The 27,847-nt window shown below is 36.4% G+C and overlaps 1 protein-coding gene across 9 annotated transcripts; it reads left to right on the top strand.

Moving 5' to 3' along the window:
- The first annotated feature begins 14,844 nt into the window (after nucleotides 1-14,844).
- Nucleotides 14,845-18,221, top strand: LOC104107232 (metal tolerance protein 1-like). Of its 9 annotated transcripts, none has more exons than XM_070188645.1 (4): nucleotides 15,007-15,146; nucleotides 15,538-15,627; nucleotides 15,743-15,806; nucleotides 16,792-18,221. In XM_070188645.1, the coding sequence occupies exon 4, from the start codon at nucleotides 16,792-16,794 to the stop codon at nucleotides 18,046-18,048; it is 1,257 nt and encodes a 418-aa protein (XP_070044746.1). In that variant the 5' UTR covers nucleotides 15,007-15,146; nucleotides 15,538-15,627; nucleotides 15,743-15,806; the 3' UTR covers nucleotides 18,049-18,221. The 9 variants fall into 9 exon arrangements, with proteins under 9 accessions (XP_009614268.1, XP_009614269.1, XP_033514829.1 ...); XM_070188644.1 differs by having other exon boundaries at nucleotides 15,739-15,806; XM_009615974.4 differs by lacking the exon at nucleotides 15,538-15,627 and having other exon boundaries at nucleotides 14,851-15,146; nucleotides 15,739-15,806.
- The last annotated feature ends 9,626 nt before the right edge of the window (nucleotides 18,222-27,847 follow it).

Here is a 27,847-nt window from a genome sequence, read left to right as displayed (position 1 = left end):
GCCGATATTCAATTTTTTTTATGTGGCACGGAAGAATTATGGAAGTATTCCTCGTGGGATGAACGTGTATGGGAGATGTGTTAGACATTCGGGTGGTGGAGTTGGGATCAAATATGATGTTTCATGTGTTCTATGAATTTGGGAGACTAGGAGTTCTCAAGTGCAGATTGTTTCATGGTTGCGGACTGTGAAGTCGTGGCCGAAGCTAGCCAGCTGATAGTATGTATTATGATTCAGTCGTTGTGGATTTTCGGAGGGTTATTTATCTATTTGTGGGTGACTCGAGTTGATTTGGGGGTCCATTGGTCGGCCCAATAGGATGTGTATTCTACACCGAGTCGAATTGGTTGGCTCCATACTGCTATTGTTGAGGGATGAGCCATTCGGTTGGTGTTGGGCTTATTCGTGTTCTAAAATGATCTGTGAGTTACTCTTCTATGCTACGAGGAGTTGTGATTCGTTGGCTATAAGCACGCATGGTACGGTTCTATTTGGGCTTTATAGCGAAATTTGAGCGAGATGAGTAATTGGGTATTGCATGGTTGATGGCGTATAGGTTATGTTATTTCGAGTTTTGTGTGGCATTGTGTCATCTGCTTCTCCATGGTTATGATAATGCACTTTGAGTACTTGATGTTGGATTGCACGTGGTTATTGATTTTGAGCATGGTGGCTGAGGTATTTCATATAGACCAGTGTTTGGATGGGGTCACGCATTGCAGCAGAGTTATGTTAAGGTATGAACCCTGTGTTAGAATCGTGTGATGGTTCTACGGTGTGTGATGGATTTTTCAGCATTTTGTTGTGGCGGTACTTGTTAACCTTGCGGGACAGTTCTCTCGTTTGAGTCATTTTCCATGATTGAGTACATTTGAATTGTTGCGTAATTGTGCACGGATGACACGATTTGTGGATCTGAGTTATATTGGTGCGGCATGTCGGTGGGACAGTTGTGTTTAATAATATATGGTCATGGGACCTAGAATAGATACTATCAGGTTTGAAACGGTATATTTTGGGAGGCTGGCATTGAAAGTCGGCTTAGAAAGTGATTATGGTTCTGGTTGGGGTGAGAGAGAGCTCCATGACTTGTTGATCTGATAAAGGATTATGAGATTTCCACGCGTGTCTTTCATTTTACGCAGTGTACGAAGGTTTTGGAATGAGGTTTTGTTCGATATGGGTTTAATACTAGTACTTGGTTGGTTTGGAGTAGTTACTCTAATCAGTAATGGTGCTACGAGCATGCGAGTGTGTAATATGTTAGGTGACTATATCCGTGGTCAAGGTTATGGCTTGATGCAGCTTGTTCACACTCATACAGTGTGTAGATGTGAGATTCGTGTCTTGAAAAGAAATTCGGAATGTTGAAAAATTGAATTTCAAGGTTTTTGGGCTGAGGTTAAATTAATGATTTTCAGTTGTGTTGTGCTGTCAAGCCTATATAGAATAGGGTGACGTGGATCACCCCTGGGTACGTGCGTGGTAAGATGGAATAGTGACTTGATGGCTTAGGAACAACTCTTGGCACGTTCGAAGACGAATGTATGTTTAAGTGGGGGGAAATATAACGACCCGACCGATCGTTTTGAGTATTACATCCCCATTTATCCATTTACTGCTCAATTTATGCTTTGCAGTTGTTTTATGACTTACCAGATTAATTGGTTCGGGCCCGGAAGGATTTCAGAGTGAAATGAGACACTTAGTCTCATAATTGAAAACTTAAGTTGGAAAAGTTGACCGGATGTTGACTTATGTGTAAACGACATCGGATTTGAATTATGATGATTCCAATATCTCCGTATGGTGATTTTGGACTTAGGAGCATGTCTGAAAAATTATTTGCAGGTCCGTAGTGGAATTATGCTTGAAATGGCGAAAGTTGAATTTTTGGAAGTTTGACCGGGGAGTTGACTTTTTGATATCGGGGTCGGTATCAGATTCTGGAAATTGGAATAGCTTTGTTATGTCATTTATGGCTTATGTACAAATTTTGAAGTCATTCCGGATTAATTTGATGTGTTTCGGCACAAGAGATAGAATTTGAAAGTTCAAAGTTCATAGATTTTGATTTGAGGTGCGATTCGTCGATTTGATATTGTTAGGTGTGATTTGAGGCTTCGAGTACGTCCGTATTATATTATAGGACTTGTTGGTATGTTCGGATGGGGTCTCGAGGGGGCTCGGGTGAGTTTTGGAAGAGGTTTGGAGCATTTTGGAAGATTTGGTTAAGGCTGGAATTTTTCTGGTTCTGGTATGACCGCACCTGCGGAGTGTTGGGCGCATGTGCGGAGCCAAAAAAGCGGCAGTGCCATCGCATAAGCGTGTAGGGAGCTAGGCGTGAGGATCGCAGATGCGGGTGCTTGGACGCACCTGGGCAACTGCAGATGCAGTTCACGTGCGCAGGAGCGAGCATCGCAGATGCAACCATGGCCATCACAGAAGCGGCCTGGATCGCATATGCGTGCCTTTTTCCGCAGAAGCGATGGTCGCAAGTGCGACCTCTTGTCCGCAGATGCGGAAGTCGCTGAGCAGAAGCTTTAAAATCGTGGGTTTTGGTTTCTATCTTCATTTTCGGATTTTGGAGCTCGGTTTGGGCAATTTTGGAGAGGAATTTTTCCACACAACTTGGGGTAAGTATTCTTGACTCCCTTGTGATTATATTCCATGAAATAATCTTCGTTTTCGGCGTTAGAATATTGATTTTTGGAGAGAAATCTGAGGAATTTTCTACAATTTCATAAAAATAAATTTTCGAGATTTGAACACTCATTAGGAGTCGGATTTGAGTGAAATTAGTATGGTTAAACTTGTAATTGGACAAGTTTTCGGATTTTGTAAGTTTCGTCGGATTCCGAGACGTGGGCCCAAGGGCTATTTTTGGAGTGTAATTTTGGATTTTGTGAGAAAAAATATTAGTATTTTGATATGGAATTAATTCCTATAAATTGTGTGGACTGAATCAAATTTATTGTGGCTAGATTAGAGCCGTTCAGGAGTTGGTACGCAAATAATGGGATTTTGGGAGCATTGTTTAGCTTGCTCGGCATTGAATTCGTCTTGTTCGAGGTAAGTAACTCTTCTAATCTTGGAGCTGGGGGTATGAACCCTGAATATACGTGTTATGTGTTTGGTGTTGAGGTGACGCACATGCTAGGTGACGGGCGTGTGGGCTTGCACCATGTGAGCTGTGACTCCGTCATTTCTGTGGTACTGTGTAGTTACCTGAACTTGTCTGAAATCATGAAATCTCTACGTACTAGAGTTATCAAAATGTGATTCATGCTATAAACTATGTTTAGGCTACATGCTTATCCTGTTGGGACCCACCGAGGTCATTTCTGTTGTTGAGTTATTTGCTTTCATTGCATTACATACTCAGTCATACGCATTCATATGCATATCATATCTCAGTCTCTTTTGTTATTTATTGATACATCATATCATAATTTTCGGGCTAGTTTCATTACATTGTGAGCCCGTGAGAGAGAGAATGAAGAGATTGATGACGGAGTGAGGGCGTGGGCCTGATTTATTCTGATATTGATACTATGGCGCATGAGTTGTCCGTGTGGTTTATAGTTCTTGGGCTGAAGGAGCCCTTCCGGAGTCTGCACTCATCACCAAAACCTAGAATACTCATCTCGAACTTCGTTCATGGAATTATGAGTCAGCGATACACAGCTGATATCAAGCGCTCATGTGCGTATACGAATGCATGGAAGGAATTCAAAGAGTTATGTCTCAAGCTGAATTAATTCCGCACGAGAAGCAAAGAAAGATGGGAAGTATATATCCTAAATTCCATGTACCCTCTCGAAGATAGGTATGGACGCCATCATACTGATCCGTAAGACTTTACTAGACACTTGCTCATGACTTGTAGAACCTATGAACCTAGAGCTCTGATACTACCTTGTCACGACCCAAAATCCATTTAGTCGTGATGTCACCTAACCCAACCCGCTAGTTAAGCCAATTATCAACTATCCAATTCCATTAACATTTATTAAAACAATTTAAGTAAAGAAAAATCTTAATCTTATACAATCCCCAAGAACTGGTAGTACAAATCATGAGCTTCTAAGAATAGAGTATACAAAGCTGGTATGAAGTAAATACATCATCTGTTTGAAAAGTACATAAACAGAATTTTTTCAATCTAAGGCTACCATGAACAAGAGGCAGCTACAATAGGAATGCAAGTGCATCTTCAGATCCAGCTCCCAACGAACGCAGCAACATCAGCGGCCAATATCTGTACGCAAGGTGCAGAAGTGTAGTATGAGTACAACCGACCCCATGTACTCAATAAGTAACAAACCTAACCTTAGGTTGAAAGTAGTGACGAGATCGTACCAAGGTGAGAGTCCAACTTCCATAACCAACAATAGTTCATAACAATATAAAACAAGTAATACCCGAAGTAACTCAGAGAAAAAATGCTCAATAAAATCATGATTTCTAAAAATAGTTCTGCCTTTCAAGTACATCAGTGAAAACCCAAATCGTTTACCGAAGTTACCAAAAATATGAATAAGATTGAAAACAATAATTTTCTAAAAAATCCTTTCAATGGTAATTAAGATGTCTCGTTTTCTTTCCAGTTAACCAGTGTAAAACAAATGCATCACTATGCCCATATGTCATGTGTGCATGTCAATGCAATGATGTATGTGATGCACCATGCTGACAGCCACATGTGCTCACACTCTCAAATACGCAACCACTCGATACTGTATATGGCCCATACGACCCAAGGAAGATCCATCCCGGAATATACACACCAACAAATCATCAGTCACACAATACCGAGTAGGGCCAATCCAGCCCGTGGAGAAGATCCATCTCCAGGTATATAATGCTATGGACAAGATCCATGTCCAGGGAAGATCCATCTCTCAATAATATCAACCGCGCTCACCGGGTGTGTGTGCAGACTCCGTAGGGGCTCCTTCATCCCAAGAACTATAAACCACACAGACAACTCATGCGCCATAGTATCAATATCAGAATCAATCAGGCCCACGGCCTCACTCAGTCATCAATCTCTCCAGTCTCTCTCTCACGGGCTCATAATGTCATGAAACTAGCCCGAAAATTATGATATGATGTATCAATAAATAACAAAAGAGACTGAGATATGATATGCGTATGAATACGTATGAATGAGTATGTAATGCAATGAAAGAAGATAACTCAACATCATAAATGACCTCGGTGGGTCCCAATAACATAAACATGTAGCCTAAACATAGTTTCTAACATGAATCACATTTTGATAACTCTAGTACGTAGAGATTTCATGATTTCAGACAAGTTCACGTAACTACACAGTACCACATAAATGACGGAGTCACAGCTCACACGGTGCACGCCCACATGCCCGTCACCTAGCATCTGCGTCACCTCAACACCAAACACATAATACGTATATTCAGTGTTCATACCCTCAGCTCCAAGATTAGAAGAGTTACTTACCTCGAAGAAGACGAATCCAATGCCGAGCAAGCTAAACAATGCACCTGAAATCCCATTCCACCCGTATCGACTCCTGAACAGATTGAATCTAGCCACAATAAATTTGAAAGTGTTTTGCTAATGTAATAGATGGGAGATTACGTACTTTTATTTTCTCAAATTAGGTTGCGCTCACAGCTACCTCGGATATAACTAGATAAACAAGGAGACGCTCCCCCGTCTTTTGTTTTGACAGTAAGGGCGGCGACGAAAAGTATGCCTTTAGTTACCTCAGAGCCTGGATGCACTCTGAAGTCCATTGGAGGATGTTCTCTTTCTTAAGTACGCCAAAGAATTTATGGCACCTATCCGATGACCGCAAGATGAAACTTGATAAGGCGGCGATGCGGCCAATCAACCTTTGGAACTGATTTTTGGTGGTTAAGTGTTTGGGTATCCCCTTAATGGATTTGATTTGGTCAGGGTTGACCTCGATCCCTCATTATGATACGAGGTAACATAGAAACTTTCGTGAGGCTACGCCGAACACACACTTCTCCGGGTTCAGTTTCATTCCATACCTTCTGAGTATGTCGAAAGTTTCTTTCCAATGATTGATGTGATCTTCTCCCTTTTATGACTTGACCAACATGTCATCTATATATACTTCCATTGTCTTACAGAGCCGATCCTTGAACATCCTCGGCATCAAGCTTTGATAAGACGCCCCTGCGTTCTTTAGTCCGAAGGGCATGACCCTGTAGCAGTACGTTCCTTGGTGGGTGATGAACGTGGTTTTTTCCTGATCTTCCTCTTCCATGAGGATCTGATTATAGCCCGAGTGAGCATCCAAGAAACTTAGCAACTCATGTCCAGCCGTTGTGTCGATGAGTTGGTCAATGTGAGCAGCGGGAACGAGTCCTTTGGGCATGCTTTGTTCAAGTCTATGAAGTCCATGCACATTCACCATTTCCTATTCATTTATTTAACCATTACTACATTGGCGACCCACTTGGGGTACTTTGACTCCCTTATGGAACCGTTTTCCAATAGTTTTTCCACTTCCTCACTTAGTGCATCGTTGATTGCGGAATTGAATTTACGTCTGACCTACCTCACCGGGGAGTGGAAGGGGCCGACATTTAATTTGTGTGTGGTGATTTCCTTTGGGATGCCCGACATATCTGCATGGCTGGAAGCAAATAAATCCGCATTAACTTTTAAGAATTGACTTAATTTACCTAGCCCCTGAAGTTTGCAACCAATATAGGCCTTTTTGTTATGGTCGCAGGGATCTAATTGAATGGGGTGGTCGAGGTCTTCTATGGTTGATCATGCGGGTTCGACTATGTCGGGATCTTTGATGCTTTCCTCGATCTCGTCGTGCCCCGACCTCGACCCTACTGATTGCTATGCCTCCTTTTCTTTGTCCTTCTTTTATTAAATGGTCGTGTTGTCTAAAGCAATATGGTAGCATTCCCGGGACATACACTGCTCTTCTCGTATGCTGAATATTCCTCATGGAGTTGGGAATTTGACTACTTGGTATAAGATGGAGGGGACGACCTTCATGGGGTGTATCCACGGTTGCCCCACTATGGCGTTGTATGCGGTGTCTTGGTCCATGATGTGAAATGTTATTTCCAAAGTTATGCCGCCGGCCAAGATGAGGAGGGTAATTTCCCCGGATATCCGTTCAACTGCATTGTTAAAGCCAGTTAGTGTGATACATCGCGGTACTATATTATCCTCGAGTTTTATTTGGGTAAGCACTCGGGGATGGACAATACATGTGCCACTTCCGTCATCTATCATAATGCATTTAACATCAATATCTAAAATTTGCAGAGTAATAACAAGGGCGTCATTATGAGGAAAAGCCAAATTGTCGGCGTCCGACTTGTCCAAAATGATACTTTCTTCGAGTTTGTCATACCGTTCGCGAGTGATAGATCGCTTGAATTTGTGGGTAGTGGTGAACTCAACGCTTTTGATAGAGGCATCGTCGACGGTGATCATGTTGATGGTACGAGCTGGTGAGGGTGATTTGGGCGGTCCTTGATGTTCGCGTCCTCTAGCAAATTTGGTTATTCCCTTATTACTTATCATCTCTTTAAAGTGTCCTTGTCATAGCATATTCGTGACTTCCTGCCTTAGGGCGATGTAATCTTCCATATTGTGTCCTCGTTCTTGGTTGAACTCATAGAGGGCGTCGAATTTTGTGGTGTTAGGGTCCCATATCATCTTTGGCGGACACTACACTTCTGGCTCGAGCTTCTCTAGGGCGTAGACTATCTCTGTAAGTGATAAAAATAATTGTGAGCAGATAATAGGGGGCATACCTCTGCCATTCTGATAGGTTTTCGTCCTTGGTCTGGATGGACCTTCTTCGTAATGGGGGGAGGGGGCGGCGATCGTTCTGATATATGGTTGGTAGCATTTCCTATTAGGTTGCAGAATTGGATGATATCTTCTGGCATTATCTCTTCGATCCTTTCTTGATTCCGCTTGTACTGAGGTTAGTCGGTGGGTTGGTCCGTTGAGGTCATCCTCATCTGCACGGACTTCGGCACAATAATCATTGTGGATTTCATCCCAAGTGGTTGAGGAATACTTCATCAACCAACTCAACAGTTTCCTCGTTGCCCTTGAACCATCCCTGCTCAGCCTGTTCTGAAAAGCTGCGACTACCATCCCTTTAGACGCGTTTGGCAAAGTCATCCTTACTTGGCTAAAACGGGCGAGGAAGTCCCTTAGCACCTCTCCCAGAGATTGTTTAATAGCAAATATGTCATTCACTCTCGCCTCGGCCTTTTTGGCTCCAACGTGGGCCGTTACAAACTTGTCAGCCATTTCTTCAAAGGTCTCAATAGAGCGTGCTGGTAGCTGTGAATACCAAGTTAATACCCCTCTTGTGAGGGTTTCGTTGAACTTCTTCAGCAAGATGGAAGACACCTGTTCTTTGGCAAGGTTGCTATCTTTTACGGCGATAACGTAATGAGTCACATGATCTTAAGGGTCGGTTGTGCCATCATATATCCTGAGTTAGGGTGGCATTTTAAAGGTTTTTGGCATAGCATGTGAGGTTGCATCATCACTGTGTGGTTGTTCGATGAACCGGCCGGCATCCCTCTTCGGCAACAGCTTGGGGGCGCCCGGTGTTTTGTCGACCCTTTCCTCGTGCTCTTTCATTTGATCTCGGAGTGCCTTGTTCTCATTTTCCATTTCTTCCATCCTTTTCAGAATGGCTGCAAGGGCGTTGTCACCTGCACTATCAATGACATTGTGAGTAATACTTGTCGTTGCATTGCTTGTCCGCTTGTGGTATCGTGCCTGTCCTTGTGTTCTATGTAGTCGTATCCCGAACGGGCTTGTTGAGGACGCTGGTTAGCATGTCAGTTAGCCACGCTTCGAGGAACTTTTTTACAGGTGGGGGTGTCTCTTCCCCCACAGATATGGAGGCTTCCTTACCAAGAAATTTTGTGATATTGCTGTGAGGGGCGGTGACCCATCTCGCCTAGGGGAGGCACTAGGCGTCGCGCCTTCATCTACCGTTTCACAACTTTCGTTGATGACATTCATGAGGTTGATTGGGAGGTCACTTATTATTCTCGTCCTTTCTTCTCGGTTTCCTGCTATGTTGGGATTTGTGCACACAAAGAAAGAAGAACTCGGATTTTCTTGCTTTTTTTTTTACGTTAGTGACTCGTGACAATTGTAGATCTAGAAGAAACTAAAAACTTTAACTAGAAAATTCCTACAGACTGCGCCAAATTGTTTGACAAAAAATGTGACTCTTGGTTCAAATAAATAAATTTATGTGATTATGGGTTAAACCTAGTTAATAATAATTTTTCTTGATGTGACTTCTGAAAGAGTGATCAGCGTCAAATAGATCTAGTAGAGAGGTGATAACAGTATGCAATAACTATTTCAAAAAGCATGAGCAATAATATAGCATTTAATAGCAATGAATAAAAATAAATGACATTTAAGTAAATAGGAGGAATGATTCACTCAATAAATGATGAACTAGATGGTTGTTTCATGTGACAAAGAAAAGTGACAAACAAATTCTTGAATTTTCAAATTATTCTCGGATATGATAAAAAAATATGGAATAATATCGACAAGAATTTTGGTGAAAAGGTGGTGTTTGTATCTTAGTAAAAGGGAGAGAGAATCTTCTGCCAAAGTCTGTTCTTACAAATAAATATCACATGTCTTATATCATTATCTCTTTTTCTATTTATATTAGACATATTCCTAATAGTACAAGTGTAGTGAATATCTAATAGAATATTCTCTTAAATATCCTATTTTGAAAACTAGTCGTTACGGCTTCATCAACGGTGCTCGACTTCGACCATTATCAACACTTCGATCACGACTCTCGTCGACTCTTCGGCTATGAGTCTTACTGCTTCCTGCTCTACCTCGATTAACGACGGCTCGAGAATTCTTTCTTTAGTATTATCTTATCTTAAATATTCTAGGGCAGATTTTGACACTTATACATGGTTCATGTCGATTCATGTTATATTACATTGCATTATATTGTATTGTATTATTTAATAAATACAATATCTGAATAAATTGTATTGCTTGCTATTATTTTTATATGCAGTAGTTGAAATCATTAGGGGTATATTTAAACTTTTTCGAGAGGAAGAAAAGATAAAAATAGTACTACTATTAAATAAGGAGAAGCTCAACAGAGTTAGTCCGTAAAGCGGACACAATAATGAAGCGACGAACCTGACATTGAGAAACAACAGTCAAATTAGGAATATGGTCGAAAAAAAGGGTAAAACTGTCAAATAAATATATAATTTTTTTTTATCTCCTCCCTTTTGATTCCCCTTTGACCTTATTGCTTATTTGTTGACTCGAACCCATGACACTAAAGTTGTAGGTCAAAGTGATAATTAGGGGTATATATGAAACGAATTGGTTCAACTTTTATCTAAATCAAATCAAATCAAACCAATTATATCTGTTTGAATATGTTTGATTTTCTCTATTCCTTCGGGGTAGGGGTAAGGTCTGCGTACACACTACCCTCCTCAGACCCCATTAGTGGGATTTTACTGGATTGTTATTGTTATTGAATATGTTCGATTTTGTCGGATTTTTTGGAATTTTCGGGCTTTTTTTTACATGAATATTATTTCAATCTTATCTTGCTAAAATTTTGATAAATAAATATATGTTTACTAAAAATTAAAAAATTTGACAAACATATGATCTATTAAAACACTTTTATGCGAAAATATTCTTAGTACACGTGATGGTTTTTTTAGTCGTCTAACAATAATTTTTTGTTGATGTACTGTCACGACCCAAAATCCCACCTCAGGCGTCGTGATAGCACCTAGTCTCTAAGACTAGGTAAGCCGATTACAATTACATTTCAAGCCTTTATTTTTTTTTAATTAAATAGATAATCAAAACTAACATCGGAAACAAATATGAAAATCTCCCAAGACTGGTAGTACTGAGTCACGAACTCTAACTGAATATATGGAATGATCTCGAGGACCGAATATACAATATTGTTTGATTAAAAATTAACAGTACAATAAAATGAAAAGACTCCAAGGGACTGCGATGACCAAGCAGCTCTACCTTGAATCCTTACGATCTCGCTTTAACTCTGCTCAAGTCTGATATCTTCAATACCTGGCTCTGCACAAAAATGTGCAGAAGTGTAGTATGAGTACACCACGGTCGGTACCCAGTAAGTATCAAGACTAATCTCAGCGGAGTAGAGACGTGGTACAGTCAAGACACTCACTAGTCTAATAGCCTGTGCAATATAATATACAAAATAATAGAAAACAAATAATAATAAGGGCAACATAAAACAATCAGTGATATGCACAGTAAGACAATAGAATCACCATTAATATCGCTCAACAATTGATAAATACAATTACACCCAATTAAATCGAGTTCTTCAATTAAATATCTTTCACATATAATTCTTACGAATAAAAATTGTTTTCAAATATAATTTTCTCAAATAAATATCTTTCAAATACAATTCTTTCATATAATTCTTTTTGAATAAAAATCCTTCCAAATAAATATTTTGAATATAATTCTTTCAATTAAAAAGTCACCAAGTGACATCTCATTTCATAATCATAGAAATACGAGTCTCAGCCCATTTTCATATTTTTCGTAACACACGGGTCTCAGCCCATTTTCATATTTTCACGTCACTTCATGCCCATAGTTAAATCATCATATTTTCCCAGCACCTCATGCCCACTTTTCATATCACAGTTGCATGGACAGTTCACGTGCCAATATTATTATCATTTAATCACAACACCTCGTGCCCACATTTCATATCACAACTACACAGACAATTCACGTGCCAATATCTTTATTATTTACTCACAACACCTCGTACCCACATTTCATTTTATAATCCGGCTAGCAATAGCCACAAGCTCTCAATTTCAACATAAATCACATTGTTATCAATTTTTCAACAACAAGACAAATTGCACAAGGTATAAAATAAACACAAGAAAATCACAACATCATATGAAAATCACCAACACCACAACTCCACATCATCACATATTGTCCCTGACAATAGCCACCCTTATCGCTCTTATTGCCACCCTTATCGCTCCTATAGCCACCCTTATCGCTCTTATTGCCACCCTTATCGTTCTTATAGCCACCCTTATCGCTCCACCCAGACAATATTCCAACAAATACAACAATAGTGAAATGCCATCCTTATACCCATATAATATCAACAGTGAAATGCCACCCTTATCTCCCCAAAATAATCACTCACACAACACAATAATTTACACGGAAAATTATCACGACAACATAACAAAATCAATTCATATCACAATTTGCCCAATGGCCACAACCAAAGTTTCAAAGATACAACCAAATCAATTTATTTTACAACAATAGTTGAAGGCTCCACACAATCTGTACGTCACCACACAAATAATCAACCGAGATAGAAATTATTTAACATAAAGCAAAGCCTTCATTAATCTAAATTTAGATAATTATATTAACACATCTTCTTAAGCTTGCTTAATTAATTATTTACCGAGGAAAAATCTATAATGAGATTAAATTCCAAGAAATATCAAACCAACAAACTCACGGAATTACATAAATATTCAAATAACAATCACATCAAATTGTCAAATAAAAACAAATTCAACAAACAAGGATTTATGTATGGCAAATAGATGATTAAATAAATGCCAATAATTATTCAATTTACTACACAATATGCCTAAGACTTAAACCCAATATATTTTACACATATAAACCTGAGTACATACTCGTCACCTCGCGTACACGGCTTTTCACATTTCACAAACGGCACATAAGACTCGATGCCTAAGGGGTAATTCCCCCACTCGAGGTTAAGCAAGACACTTACCTTTTTGAAGTTATGCCGATATTCCAAAAATTGCCTTCTTGCTTGAATTGACCTCCGGACCGCTCAAATCTATCCAGATTAATTGTATAACTTCATTAAAATTCATCGAAAATAATTCCGGATAATAATACGTCGACTTAAAAATTTATTCTAAAAAGTCAACAAAAATCAACGCGGGGCCCGCCTCTCAAAACCCAACATAATTTTTTACGAAATTCGAACACTCTTTCCGATACGAGTTCAACCATACCAATTTTATCAAATTCCAATAACACCTCGACCTCCAAATCTTAAATTTTCGTTTTTGGAAGATTTTGCAAAAATCTTAATTTCCTCAATTTCAATCCGAATTAAATGATGAATATAATCATGGATTCATGAAATATAAGCACTTTAGGATATAGAACACTTACACAAATCAAAGTTGTGAAGAATCCATCCAGAATCGCTGAAATCCGAACTCCAAAAATTCCAAAACGAAAATGGCAAAATGACCATTTTTGGTCCTTAACATTCTGCCCAGATTCGCACCTGCGGGTACTGTTCACGCATCTGCGAAAAAACAGCAAGTTGCCTAGAAATTCCAGCAGCTTTTCTTCAAGTCCGAATTGATCCGAAATCCATCCGAGGCCCTCGGAACCTCAACCAAATATACCAACACGTCCCAAAATACAATACGAACTTAGTCAATGCTTCAAACCATGTCAAACAACGCCGAAATTACGAATCGCGCATCGAATCGAATTATAAGTTTTTCAAATCTTCCAACTTCTATATTTTGCGTAGAAACGTAACAAATCAATCCGGAATGACTTCAAATTTTGCACACAAGTCATAATTGATGTAATGAAACTATTCCCATTTTCGGAATCGAAATCCGACCTCGTTATCAAAAATTCATCCTTCGGTAGGATTTTCCAAAATCTTCTATTTTTTCAACTTTCGCCAAAATGCGTCAAATTGTCCTACGGACTTCCAAATCCGAATCCGGACATACGTCGAAATCCGAAATCACCATACGAAACTAACATCATCAAAATTCTATTCCGAGGTCGTTTGCTCAAAAGTCAACTCTCCGGTCATCTCTTTCCATTTTAAGCTTCATAAAAATTATTCTTTTAATTAAATTACGAATCTTCCGAAAATCAAACTCGACCACACCCCCGCGGGTCATAATACATATTACGAAACTGCTCGAGACCTTAAGTCACTGATCGGGCGTAAATTCTTAAAACGACAAGTCGGGTCGTTACATGTACATTTTCAAGGTTAGACGAATTTAATAATTAAATATAAAATCAATATGATACCTAAAAAATAATATATTTTATTTAATTTTAAATAATTAAAATACCATTTTAAATTCAAAAAAGATGTAAGATTTACTAGATCTTGACATATGAATATGGAAGAACAACGAGTTTGACGCATTTCAATAACATTTGATAAGAACGTGGTTATACAACCTATTATTTGGAGTAAATAAACATAGTGCACTATATATTCTATAAAACATTCCATTCCATAAGAGAATCACAAATATTTTTAGACATTTTAAAAGAAAATCTATATAAAATATTAAAAATATATATAAAAATTATATATTTATATGTTGGTTTGGTTCAGATTTTTTTATTCAATACCAAATCAAATCAAACCAAACCTAATCAATTTTTTTTAATCGATTTGAGTTGATTTCCGGTTCCGTTCGATTTTTTTGATTTGATTTTCCGGTTCCGTTCGATTTTTTGATTTGATTTGAACGCCCTTAATACTGACCATCTAAGCATAAGCAAAATCCTCTTGTCAAATAAATATATAATCAATCTCCCTATTTTCCGAGAACTAAAGTATCCCAAATTCAGTTTTGGTAAAAAAGAAAAAAAAGGAAAAAAATTATTCCTATTCAAAACCCAATATATGAATGAACTAACAAAACTAATAAAGAGACCAGAAGAACCCTCCCAAAATCCAACCTGTGACTGACTGCGTCATTCACAAATCACAACCCTACACACAATACTTAAATTTTGGAAAGTGAGTTGCATTTTTCTATTCCGTGATCCCCTTTATCTCTTCCCTTTTTTCTCCTTTTTCTTCTTCGTTTAGGTATATACCCCATATATATAGCCTATAAACCATATAGCTATATAAAACTCTACATCTATTTTGAGAATTTGATGATTTGGGTCGGCTAAAAATACAATCTTTTTAATACTCTTTTGAAATCTTGGCACAAATTTGTGAGGTATTCCCTTGAATCCATCATAGCTTATTTTCTTGATTTTTTGTTTTTGTTTGGAGATTTTTCTGGTTTTTGGTTTTGTAATAATTGAATCTTGGATTGATTAAGATATGTGGTGATGTACTTTTTTGGTGGATTGATTACTGACTTTTGGAATTTTGTGTTTGTTTATAGTGCTTTAGGGAATTGTTTAAAGTTTTTTTTATTATCATAGTGCTTTTGGCCAACTTTTGGTCCTATCTTTGTTTTGTCATGTATGGGGTGTGTGTTTAATGATAATGTGTATGTATTTATTCCAGATACACTGTATTCTTGAATATACCAAAGTATTGGGTTGATAAGATCTCATGATTTAAAGTGTCTTTTCATCTATCTCTCATATACACACATGCAGAGTATTGGTTTTTGGGTGTATATCTCTGAGCTCTTTTTAGTCAGTTAGGGGTTTTCTCTTGGTGTTTAGGACATTCTTAAAGGGGGTAAGGTATGTGCATCAATTTCCCTTTTATTGCTTCTTGCTGAATTTGATGAATTTTCTTTTAATGCTTCATATTATTTTGAATCTATCGGAAATAACAATCTCTTTCTTTTCAAGGCAGGGTAGGACTGCGTACATCCCACCTTACCCAGAATCCACTTGTGGGAAGACTCTAAAGAGACTGGGTTTGTTGTTGTTGTTGCTTCATATTATTTTGAGTGTCATCAGCTCTTAGAAATCAATTGGTTTAGGCAAAGGTTGAGCTAGGATTTTGAGTTTATGGTTACTTATACATATTATGTAAATTTTTTAACACTAATACAACTTTGGCCAAAACTAATAGGTTTTGCTGAACTTGTAAACAGAACTGTAGCTCCGCCCCTGGGTTCAGGATAGGCATTCCTCTAAAATCCATGCATAGAGGAATCAATATCTCTTAGGGCTCGTTTGGTATGAGGAATAAGGGATAATTAATCCTGGGATTAAATTTTAGATGAGTTTATCCCACGTTTGGTTGGTATGAAATCGAGATATAACTAATTCGGGGATAACTTGTTCCCTAACCAAACGACCCCTTAAGGTGCTTCTTTGCAATAGAATGCATAGGCCTCTGTTGTGTATTTTGTTTAAAGGTGCTGGAGCTTCAGGTTTTTAAAGCATCAATGCAGATCTTTTCCTTCCCAGCCTAACTAAAACTTTAGATATGAACCAACTACCGTCTGATGATATCTGAAATTTATAACCAAGCGTGACATTTTGATTCCAGTATTTAGGTGCAGTGTGCAATTTTCTGTGTAAGTTCGGTTATATGATTGTACTTGTGAAAATATTCTTGGTCTATGTGGTGTAGCATGTTTATCTTTAATAGCTTTCTGCAGAGGACTCGGCTAGTATCTCCCCTCCATGGTTTTGGTATTCACTGATAAACATTCTACAGCTTGATGTTTGCCTATGCCAATGTTGATAGTTAACTTCTCCTAGCTAGTGACACTGATTTATTTGTTCGAGCTGTGCATTTCTCGTTCTGTTGGTCGTATGTACAGAGACAGAATACTGCTTCACTCTATGTTGACTTATCATGATTTAAGTATTTGCCAATGGTTCATATTGGTACACATTAGACTCATTTGGCGTGTTGTTAATTGATGATTTTGTACATCTGTTTTCCAGATGGAGACGCAGAACCTGGAACGTGGACATGTAATTGAGGTACGTTGTGACATGGCAGCTCAAGAAAAGGGGACTAAAATCTGTGGTTCAGCACCGTGTGGATTCTCAGATGTTAACACCATGTCTAAGGATGCACAGGAGAGATCAGCATCCATGAGGAAACTTTGCATCGCGGTTGTCCTCTGCATCATATTTATGGCTGTTGAGGTTGTTGGTGGTATTAAAGCCAACAGTCTGGCAATATTGACCGACGCTGCTCATCTACTATCAGATGTTGCAGCTTTTGCAATATCCTTGTTTTCACTCTGGGCAGCAGGATGGGAAGCTAATCCACGCCAGTCCTATGGGTTTTTCAGAATCGAGATACTCGGGGCATTAGTTTCTATCCAAATGATATGGCTTCTAGCTGGGATCCTTGTTTATGAAGCCATTGCTCGACTTATTCATGATACAGGTGAAGTTCAAGGCTTCCTCATGTTTGTGGTGTCTGCATTTGGATTAGTAGTGAACCTCATCATGGCACTCTTGTTAGGTCATGATCATGGCCATGGCCACGGCCATGGCCACAGCCACGGTCATGACCATGAACACGGCCATAATCATGGCGAGCATGCTCATAGCAATACTGATCATGAGCACGGCCATGGTGAGCATACGCATATACATGGAATTAGCGTTAGCCGACACCATCACCATAATGAGGGACCTTCGAGCCGAGATCAACACCCCCATGCGCATGATGGAGATCACACCGTGCCTCTACTTAAGAATTCATGTGAGGGTGAAAGTGTATCAGAAGGTGAAAAGAAAAAGAAGCAGCAGAACATAAATGTTCAGGGAGCTTATCTTCATGTAATAGGAGATTCTATTCAGAGCATAGGGGTGATGATTGGGGGAGCTATTATATGGTATAAACCAGAGTGGAAAATCATCGATCTAATTTGCACTCTCATTTTCTCTGTAATTGTGCTCGGGACAACCATTAGGATGCTTCGGAGTATTCTTGAAGTATTAATGGAGAGTACGCCCAGAGAAATTGATGCAACAAGGCTCGAGAAGGGGCTCTGTGAGATGGAGGACGTTGTCGCAATCCATGAATTGCACATATGGGCAATTACAGTCGGCAAAGTGCTCCTGGCTTGCCATGTCAAGATTAAGTCCGACGCTGATGCTGACACGGTGCTGGATAAGGTGATTGATTATATTAAGAGGGAATATAACATTAGCCATGTAACCATTCAAATAGAAAGAGAGTAATGGCATGGAAAAGTTTATTTTGGCTGTTGTACTGGTCATTGGCTTCTTTATTCTTTCGAATAGTAGTTTAAAAGGAAAACTAGATCTGGTTAAGCGGTTCCAGTATCTGTTTCAGTTTGGTAAATCATGGTTTGCATTTTATGGTAATAGCAAGGCACTAAGCTCTTTTGTAATCTGATTGAATCATGTGTGGCAACTCTGGCAGGTGGCTTCGATACATAGTTACAGGTTCTTTCCTCAAGGCTAGGTTTTAATAAGTTTTATATCTGTAGTTCAGTTTCGTATATTCGTTTGCTTGTTAACTTGTAATTTGGCATGCCTGTCATTTTTCTTTGTCTAAGCTGAGGAACACCAAAGAGTAAAAGAATTAGGAAAGAGTTATGAGCTAGGTCTCATAGCTCCTAATTTTTTCACACTGCAAAAACTACAGAACTGGAGGATATTTTAGTGCAGGAGGCAACTACAGTATATAATGCATTAGGTGCATAAGTGCATGTATGCTTTAGACTTGGTAACGTGTATGTATAGTATAGATATCAGTATTTGATACAATCACTGGAACACATAAAAAACATTGTTGACTCAATATCTGGTATTTTGCTTGAGAATTCATAGAGCCGATCACGACTTGCTTGGAATTGAGGTGTTGTTTGGTTCTTAGTAACAGAATAACTCCACGGTTTTAAACATTTTCTGTGTCCACGTTTTATCCAGATCTCATGATTATACTTAGTTTAATCCATGTTGATGAAATATCTATCAGATGGTTGAGTAATGTAAACACACGATGGAGAATGAATAGAAATTATCCTCATAATCGATATTAATGGAAAATGAATTTGTGATATAATAACGATAGAACAAAAAGATTATGATATTAATGGAAAAGAGTATGCAACACCTAGCACCAGCAGTTGTGCTGTTAATAGTAACAAGTATTGTGTGAATTACCCATATATACCATATTTAGATGCTTTTTCTTCAACAGGGGAGATTTTACACTGCCTTCACTAAAAAGATGTGAAATCACTGCTTGAAAATCTTAGTCATATATATATATATATATATATATATATATATATATATATACACACACGCTTTATATTTCTTTTCTTATATTTAATATATAGAGTTCAAATCCAAAAGCAATAAGTTTTTGTAAATTCTGGCGTAAATTCGCCTTTGATAATTAACAAAGCTTTTGTAATTGCATATATAGGAAGAGTCAAGATCACAATTCACAAGCATATATAGTAAACTGAGATTCACATTTTACTGTTCTTCCAGATTGTTTTACCAATGAATAACCTTTCTATAAAGTAAGATCTGGTCAGCAAAATAGAAATCAATATGCACCTAGTAGAATACGAAAAAGCTTGAAGACACGTGTTCACCAAAAAGAAGTGTCAAAGGTAATTGTTTTTTCTAAATCTTTTTTGGGTTTCCACCTCGGTGTCCGATATTCGTATTAGAGTCCGACTATTTTCGGATTCATGTCGCGTAGGGCCCATTCAGGGGGAAGCGTTTCCTACAAAGAATTTTTTCATACCCAGGGCTCGAACCCAAAATCTCTGATTAAGGGAAAACAGTCTCATTCGCTGCACCACATCCTTTGGCGATGGTGTTTTTTTAATCTTATAAAGAACGCTTATGAACTCCAAATATAATCTCTTCAAGAGAGACCATTACCTTTGAGTAATTAGACGAACCTCAGTAATTAATCAGACGAACCTCAGTAATTAATGCCATCTTATTTACCTTTGAGTTTCAACATGCCAAGTAAATACAAAATTAATGTTCCAAGTCCACAAATACGTTTGATTTTTTAAGCACAATATATATTTTGACTAGATTTGACTCCATATAGTTTTGTTTTCTACTGTCACAAACACAATTGCAGGGTAAGACTATTAGCAGTACAAGTAGCAATAAATACGATATCCACCAACTAAAACTTAAACACATACACACACACAAGAATCTGCCAGAAAAGCAATTGTGGCAATAAATGTTTTACTTTTCTCAAGCTAGAGATGATTGCAATCATTATTCTATGTAATTAATAAGGAATAATTATTGAAGCATTTTGATTAAGATCGTATTGACTATTGTCAGCTTGACCATTGAACTGTATGATGGCAATGTAGAACTTTCCTTTACTGTCTTATGATATTTCCAAATTTAGAAGTTCTAACAAATATACTTAGTAATTAGTGTATACAATAAGCTTGGAAAGTTCATTATATGGCCAATTGTCATCTCATACTGGTTTACTTTGAGTAAATAACTCAATATTCAATCAAGTGCACCATTCAAGAGTATGTGTGCGTATTCGATAATATTAGACTAATTTTAAAAAATTTATATATAAAATACGTAATTTAACAAAGAAACCATGGGTTCACGTGCCATATCACCTAGCTTACAAATCCGCCTATAACTATAAGGAATGCCTCTAACTAATGTACCCCTGGCTGGCCACATAAGCCACGAAAAAAGTCTACTTAAGCAAATAATTTATATTTTGCATTCCTTATCCATATTTTGGATATACAGCTTACCATAGAACAGAAGGTTAACACTAAACTATACAACAATTGCTTTTTATAGTTGTCCGCATCAATTAAAAGAAGAATCATATCAAGCTTAATAATATTACATCTGGTCTCAAATATTTATCATTTTGACTAAATTTGCGTTAAAACACTTGACGTTTTTATTCAAATATACCCATATTCTTCCAATTACTGAAGTGCAAATGAAATGGAATGTTTAAGAAAAAGAAAAGGAATAGTTTAGATAAATGCCTTTATAATTAAATCTATTAAATGTTAAAAAGTTTAAAAAGGCAGATAACATAATGAAACAAAAGCTTAACTGCATGACTAGCCACTCAGCAGCACGTTTGGACATCTGGAGTAAAAGAAACAACATTCCCCACGCAAAATTATAAAATAATGTATTGGAAATAGAATCTAACTTTCCTTAGTAACCAATGTTAGGCTACTAACTTCCACTCAAAGACCCCAAAGTATGACCATATGGAAAAAATTATTAATTCTACTAATTCGACAACTCACCAGTCTAGACTTTTCTTAAATTTTTATATGCAAATAAATATCTGTCTTCAAATAACTACACAATCATTACATTACATTATATATACACGTCTTTAAAATATGTACGAACTCAAAAACAGAAACACACAAATTCAACCAAAAGAAGACAACAAATTAAAGGAGAGGATTAATGGCCAGTGGAGCGGCTGAGATGGTGTTTCAATGTATATTTGATGCAAGCTTATCCAATTTTGAGAATATGGAAAGAAGACCATACCATAGAAATTGCAGCTGTGCACTGTACAAACTGAAAGGAACAGGTTCAAGAACTTACTGTAACCACAACAATATTGTTTCATTCCCAAAGAAGAAATTTCCAAATCACTGTTCATATCAATTTTCTCTACAAACAACAATAAATACGTCTCAGTTTCAAATATATTGGAGTCGATTAAAGAATAAGGTTACTTAAGGCAACAACTTTTGCAGCTACTTATACGTATAAAGTTTTGACAGAAGATTTGTTGGTTATTATTTCTCAATTTTCGGACCTTCTGGCAGGAAATTGTCCCCTATAGGAGCATTATTATAACTCTTTTGATTATCATATCTCTTCTTGTGCATATCCTTGGTTTTATGTAATTTTTGGATCTTGTGATGGAAATTACATTCTAAACTTCTATAATTCAATAAATGGAAAATCACCACTCCTTTCTGTTCTGACATGTAATTAAGCGAGAAAAGAAATACCAACAGAAATAACTTACTGCTCCCCCTATTTCCATTCCTGTTATTTTATTTCGTTGAGTTGTAATCATTAAATACTACCATTAATATAATCTGTATTTTGGAGTTGTTACACACTCAATCAAAAACTTAAAACAATCTGTGGAGTTTCCTAGGGCTTTTATAAAACCATTTTGTGGTTTGGCTATAATGGGAGTTTTTTTTTTGAAATTTTATTTTCAAATATCTGTTTGTTTATAAATTTTAATTATTTTTTGGCAGATTTTGAAAATAAAATTTTCAAATCTCAAAAACTACTCTAGAGTATTTTTTGAAGTTTTTTACTCACAAAATTTCAAATTCTTTTCAAGTATAATGCATGTCCAAATACATTTTCAACTTTCAAAAATTATTTTTCATCTTATCTTCAAAAATTTATTTTTTCAAGTTTCAATCAAATTTATGTTCAAACGCTATCTTACATACTCAACACTAAGGAGATAATTACATTGTACCTAAAAATGAAAAAAGACGGATTGAGTCAAATGTAAATGGGTCAAATTAATAAATGGAACATGATTCAACCCATTTAAAATTGAATTTAGTCAAAGAAATTAGGTAATGATGGGTCATAGCCCAACATCTCCAACATGACCAAACATTCCCTCACTTTCTATTTTTCTTTTTGTAAAAAAACAATTTGAAAGCTAAAATATTTTTCTTAAATTATTCCAAATTTACATATTTTCTAATCCCTAATATTTATTTTTTATGTTGGGATTTGGATAGCATTTTAACCTGTTGGATTATACGATTTGACTCGCTTCAACCCGATAAACATGTCATTACTCTAAGCGTCTCAACTTGAACAGTAATATGCAAGCCAATTTCGACACACCTCAATTATTCCATCAAGTACGTACTTACTATTTGACAATTACTTTACCCGCAATACTTAGACTGCAAATATCATCTAGTTGTGTCGTATACTCTTTACTTATGCAGCTCTTCCCATTTTCACATTCGTTTCTTGGTCGAAATGCAAATGCTGAGTTACTTATGTACTAGAGGGTGAAGTTACTAAGATTTCATCCAAAAGCAGTAAACAAAATCTATAAAGTAGTAATCACTGAAATGTTTTGCTCCTGAACATAAAGAAAACATAAATCTTAGAGCAATTCTTTCTACAATCTACAGTAAAGTAAAAGCTAACAGAAGTACAAGCATATCTTTAATAGTGACATAAACCATGCAGAAAAAAAGAAGAAGGAATGAAACATAAATCATCATATTTTTTGCCAGTGCTGAACTTGTTGCAGGTGCTGAACCTAAAGTTGGGGACTCCAAACTGTCAAGACAACATAAGAAAATATCAGAACAACTTTTGAAAGCCAAAAAAAAAGATAATAATTTGAGAGTAAGATAGTATCAGCTCACTCTATGCATGTTCCATGGTGAGTTACCTATTTTGACAACCACAGCCGCAAGTTGGGCAGTCTGAATGGAACGTAACGGGTGGAGATGGATGAGTCCTTAGCTACGAAACGTGAATACATACAAGTAACACTCCATGTCTCTACAAGGAAAACAACAATATAAATTAACATGATATACCATTTGCCACTAGAGAATTGGCAAATGCATGCTAAAAAAGTAGTTCATCTTTTACTCATGTGTCATGCCATTAGTGTCTTGAGAAGTAAAGGAACAGAGAAGAAAACAATATTCTTAACTGGAAAAAAAGCATGCAATCACCGAAATAACAGTACTCCTAGCTTAATAGTCTCTATAACTTACTCAAAGATTTAGCAATCGTTCCATTTTGAGTCGGAAACTTGCTTGATTCCACCATTTTTGCATCCCTACAGATATATCCTGGTGCTTTGAGGGTAAATTTTTTAGGCTTCCTCACTTTTCTTTTACTTGGGAAAGCATGACCAACATCGAGCTCGAATGAGCTCGCAGCTTTCCAAGGATCTTGAACCCACGAGTTAATTACTCCACCTTTGCGGCAATTCATAACTCGCTGCTTATATTTAGGTGTTTTCGGAGACATGTATACAAATGTGGGGTCCCTCTTACAACAATAAGGGATGTTCCTTTGAACTGTGAACAATCCCCTCTCTCAGTAGCTTGACCTCCACGTGCACTCCAAATTACTTCTCTGTCGGATCATTTCCAACCTAGTTGCCATCTTGGTGCTTGAATAGGACAGTACTTCTGAAAGTTGTAGATTGAAACATTAACCTGCTTAATACATGAGAAAAAAACACTCTTTGTGTCAAACACAACTTTGTTAAAGGTCTAGATGGTAATTTAAATAGCTAGTGAAGTTGATATCACGAGAAAAAAAGAAATCTGAACTTCTATGTTTGCACAAATGCAAATTGACGGGAGGGGACCTTTGAGAAATTAAAAGAGTATCCTATCCTATTTCAGTAAAAACTAAAAAGGAAAAGACATCCATATGTTTGATCTTTGATGAATGAGGGGTCAAATTGGAATCTGAATGATGTTAGGCAATGCTATAGGTTGGTACAATCAATTGCATATTATATTAAAGGCCAACAACTCAGGGATGTTGCCATCCCCCAACATGCATGCTGGGTTATTAGGAAGCTAGAGAAGACATGGAGCTGCTACAAAATGCAATTCCTATTCTAAGAAAAGCATGATTAGTCAGGTGAACGTTCAGTTGATTCCTAGGTACACTACTATACCTTTTAGGAATGATGCTAGACCTAAAGGAAGAATTATATATCATGTGGTTGGGATTAAAAGAAAAATTGCTGACACAAGCTGATCATTTGATAGCTGAATGTGATACTCCAAGAGGATATATCAACAGGCTCAGATTTTTAGGATGATATATGCCGAATGTGTCTATGCAATATGGATGGAGAGGAACCGAAGGATTTTTGAAAAGAAGAGCACAAGTTAGGAAGCCATTGCAAGGGAGACTACCTATATTTGTAATGTTAGAGCAGCCCCGAGAGTCCATAATTTGCTACGTACCCTTTGTTCTAGTAGATAGTTCAGTCATGGGTGTATAAAGAAAATCGATAAATCACATCAAATTGATAATCCGAGTCAAATCGGAAAAAAAATTCAATTGTGGTTTGGTGAAGAAAAACAAATCCGACCATAATTGGTCTGGTTTGGTTTTAACTAAAAAAAGCCAAACCGAACCAAACCAATCCGACATTACGTTTATATAATTTTAAAAAATATTTTATACTTATAAATATTTATTGTAAGATAATTTATAAATATTTATCAACTTTATTCACAGTTTTATCTTTAAACGTATTATTTAAAGTTTGGACTTAATATTCTTGAATGTTCCACTAAATTTTATAGCTCATAAAGGTAGTAAGTCAAATAAAGTTCAAATCAATACTAATGCTAATAAAGGAAATTCAATTCAATACTAGGATTGACAATAGTGTTGGATATCTATTTTTTTTTCCATTGGTTTATAATAAAAATACATAACCTAGTTTATCTGTTTCTTTAGTGCTTAGTTGTGTAATTAATAGTACTTATTAGCTGTACTTATTTTAGCATGACCTATATAATATTTTTAGAGTATGTTAATATCTATTATGGCGTATTAATTAGTAATATTTTCTTTATGTGATTTTATTATCTTTGTTACTAAATATTTTAGTACAATGCTATGACTCATCTCATATTTTGTGTTATTTTGTTAGAAAATACATTATATAGTTGTATCCTACTAGGACTAAAGAAATATTTAGAGCACAAGTTACATATTTTATACTATGAAGACTTTACCGGGAAAAAATCCGAAAACCCAAAAAAAATCGAAAAAACGCGAGAAAAACCGAGATTGAAAAACTCGACTTTATTGGTTTGGTTTGGTTTGGTTTATAGATTTAAAAACCCGACACCATTGGTTTGGTTTGGTAATTGAAAAATCCGAATCAACCCGATCTACGTACATTCCTAGTTCTAGTTATTTATTGATGTGTAGGCTTTTGATTCTCTGGTTTTTTTTTTTTTTTTGTTTTTTTTGTTAGATAACTGATTGTTTAACTAGTCGAGCTTTGGGTTTGTAATGTTTTACAAGGTGATTAATACAAAGTTAGTTATCAGAAAATAATAATAATATAGGTTGGTAAAACTAGAGCGGAAAAAACTCACAGTGTATACATCTGGAGTCCAAGCCATGATATCCCACTTGATGGTAATGTTTCCCTTGTGGTTGTGTGCATCTGCATACATAAAAATAAAATCTGAAAACTGAACATAGACAAAATCCAGATTAAGACAAACGTCAAGGAAATATTCAAGATTAGCTTCTGTAGTCTTCCATATCAATAAACAAACACTTCAGTCGCATGGACAAGGCCAAACTCGTAAGAATTTTCAGGCCATCATAATTTTCACATACACCTATCACCAAGATACATGGGCGGATTTGTAGCCTAATACATGGGATAGATGAACCTATGGTCTCTCCGTTAAACTAGGTATTATTATATATATATATATATATATATTTTCTAGAATTATAATCTGCTGGTACACCAGAAGTCCCACGGCGCACGGATCAACTCCCACGGCGCACCCGTATTATAGAAATCCTAGATCTCCGGTAAGATAACATTTACTTTAAATATGTATTGCAGTGGAAGATTAATAAACAACTAGAAAATATAAGCCACCTCTCTTTTTCAGTCTACTCAGACCAAATGGGATGATTACAGAGAGAATTAATGGGCACTCACCAGTAGACGTGAAGCACAGAAGAGACAGCAAGAAAGTTAACAACAGAATGCGAAATGTAGTGACTGAAAGTGAGCGGAAGACTGCCATTTCTGCTGAGTAAAAAGAGCTGCAACCAAAAAAGAGCTCTTTTCTTAATTCCGGATTTTCAATATATCTGCTTAATATATCAGAATAGTATCGCTTTCAACTTTGAAACACATTACTATTTCTTAATTCTCTAACATTGAAAATAATTAAGTCTTTAAATTAATTAATTAGTATAATCCAATTTAATTATCTAAATTTATAATATAAATAAAAAATTCAAGTTAATAAAAATTTTGCCTTAATTTTGTTTCGATAAGAAGAGTATTAGTGGTGGAAGAAATAACAAATAGAGCAAAATTGCTTATAATATAGTACTAAGAATTAAACTGGTAAAAAAGCAAACATGAAATAATAACTACTCGTATGAAAGAGTCGAAGATCAAATGTATTCTAAATAAATTGTCACTAATTATTTCTTTCTCTTTTCATTTTTTCCGACAAAAGACAACTCTCTAGATATTTTTTTATGTTTTAAGTTATTTGTTATAAAATATTAACTTAATATTAGTCATTTTTAAATTTTACATGGTCATGTATCAATTTCTTTTTCTCTAGCCTATAGGATCAATCTCTTTATTTTCATATCTCTAAAAATTCCAAAAGATTCAATTTTTCAACTTAAGTTACATGCGCAAAGTGTGTATCAATATTATTCTCATAGCTTCTCCTTTTCTCAATTAATGGATCCTTAATGATATTTAGCTGTTTGATGTTGTTGAATTTAATTTAATTGGTACTTATCTTTTGTAAAAATTATTTTGTTCTAAAATAATTCCTTAGCTCCCTATACAAATAGTACTACTACCTACTTACTCTAATGCTTTTATAAAAATATCTTTGTACTTTTTCAATATGAGAATATGATTTGATAAATTTCTATAACAAATTACTTAACAAAAAGATGGTGAATAAATTTCATATTTTTTTCTTACCTGCTAAGGTTGCTAATGTTCTTTTGATACAAAATACACACACACAAAAAAATGCATGTTTATATGTTGCAGTTTAAGTAATATCCATTTACCTAGCAGGACACAAATAGTTATTAAAAGTGTAGAATCGCATACACAAACCTCTTTTTTAGTCTAAAAAATTAAAAGTTGTTGGTATTAAATTCAAACCTTGTTGGTATTCCAAACAAAATAAAATCTATTATCTTGTTAGTATGTTGG

This window comes from Nicotiana tomentosiformis, chromosome 11, assembly GCF_000390325.3.
Source record: "Nicotiana tomentosiformis chromosome 11, ASM39032v3, whole genome shotgun sequence".
Taxonomy (NCBI): domain Eukaryota; kingdom Viridiplantae; phylum Streptophyta; class Magnoliopsida; order Solanales; family Solanaceae; genus Nicotiana; species Nicotiana tomentosiformis.
The sequence above is the reverse complement of the archived record's forward strand: the minus strand, read 5'-3'. Positions and strand labels throughout refer to the sequence as shown.

Bases quoted from the DNA above. Each gene is read 5' to 3' on its own strand.
- LOC104107232 (XM_009615973.4), top strand. From the start codon at position 16,792: ATGGAGACGCAGAACCTGGAACGTGGACATGTAATTGAGGTACGTTGT.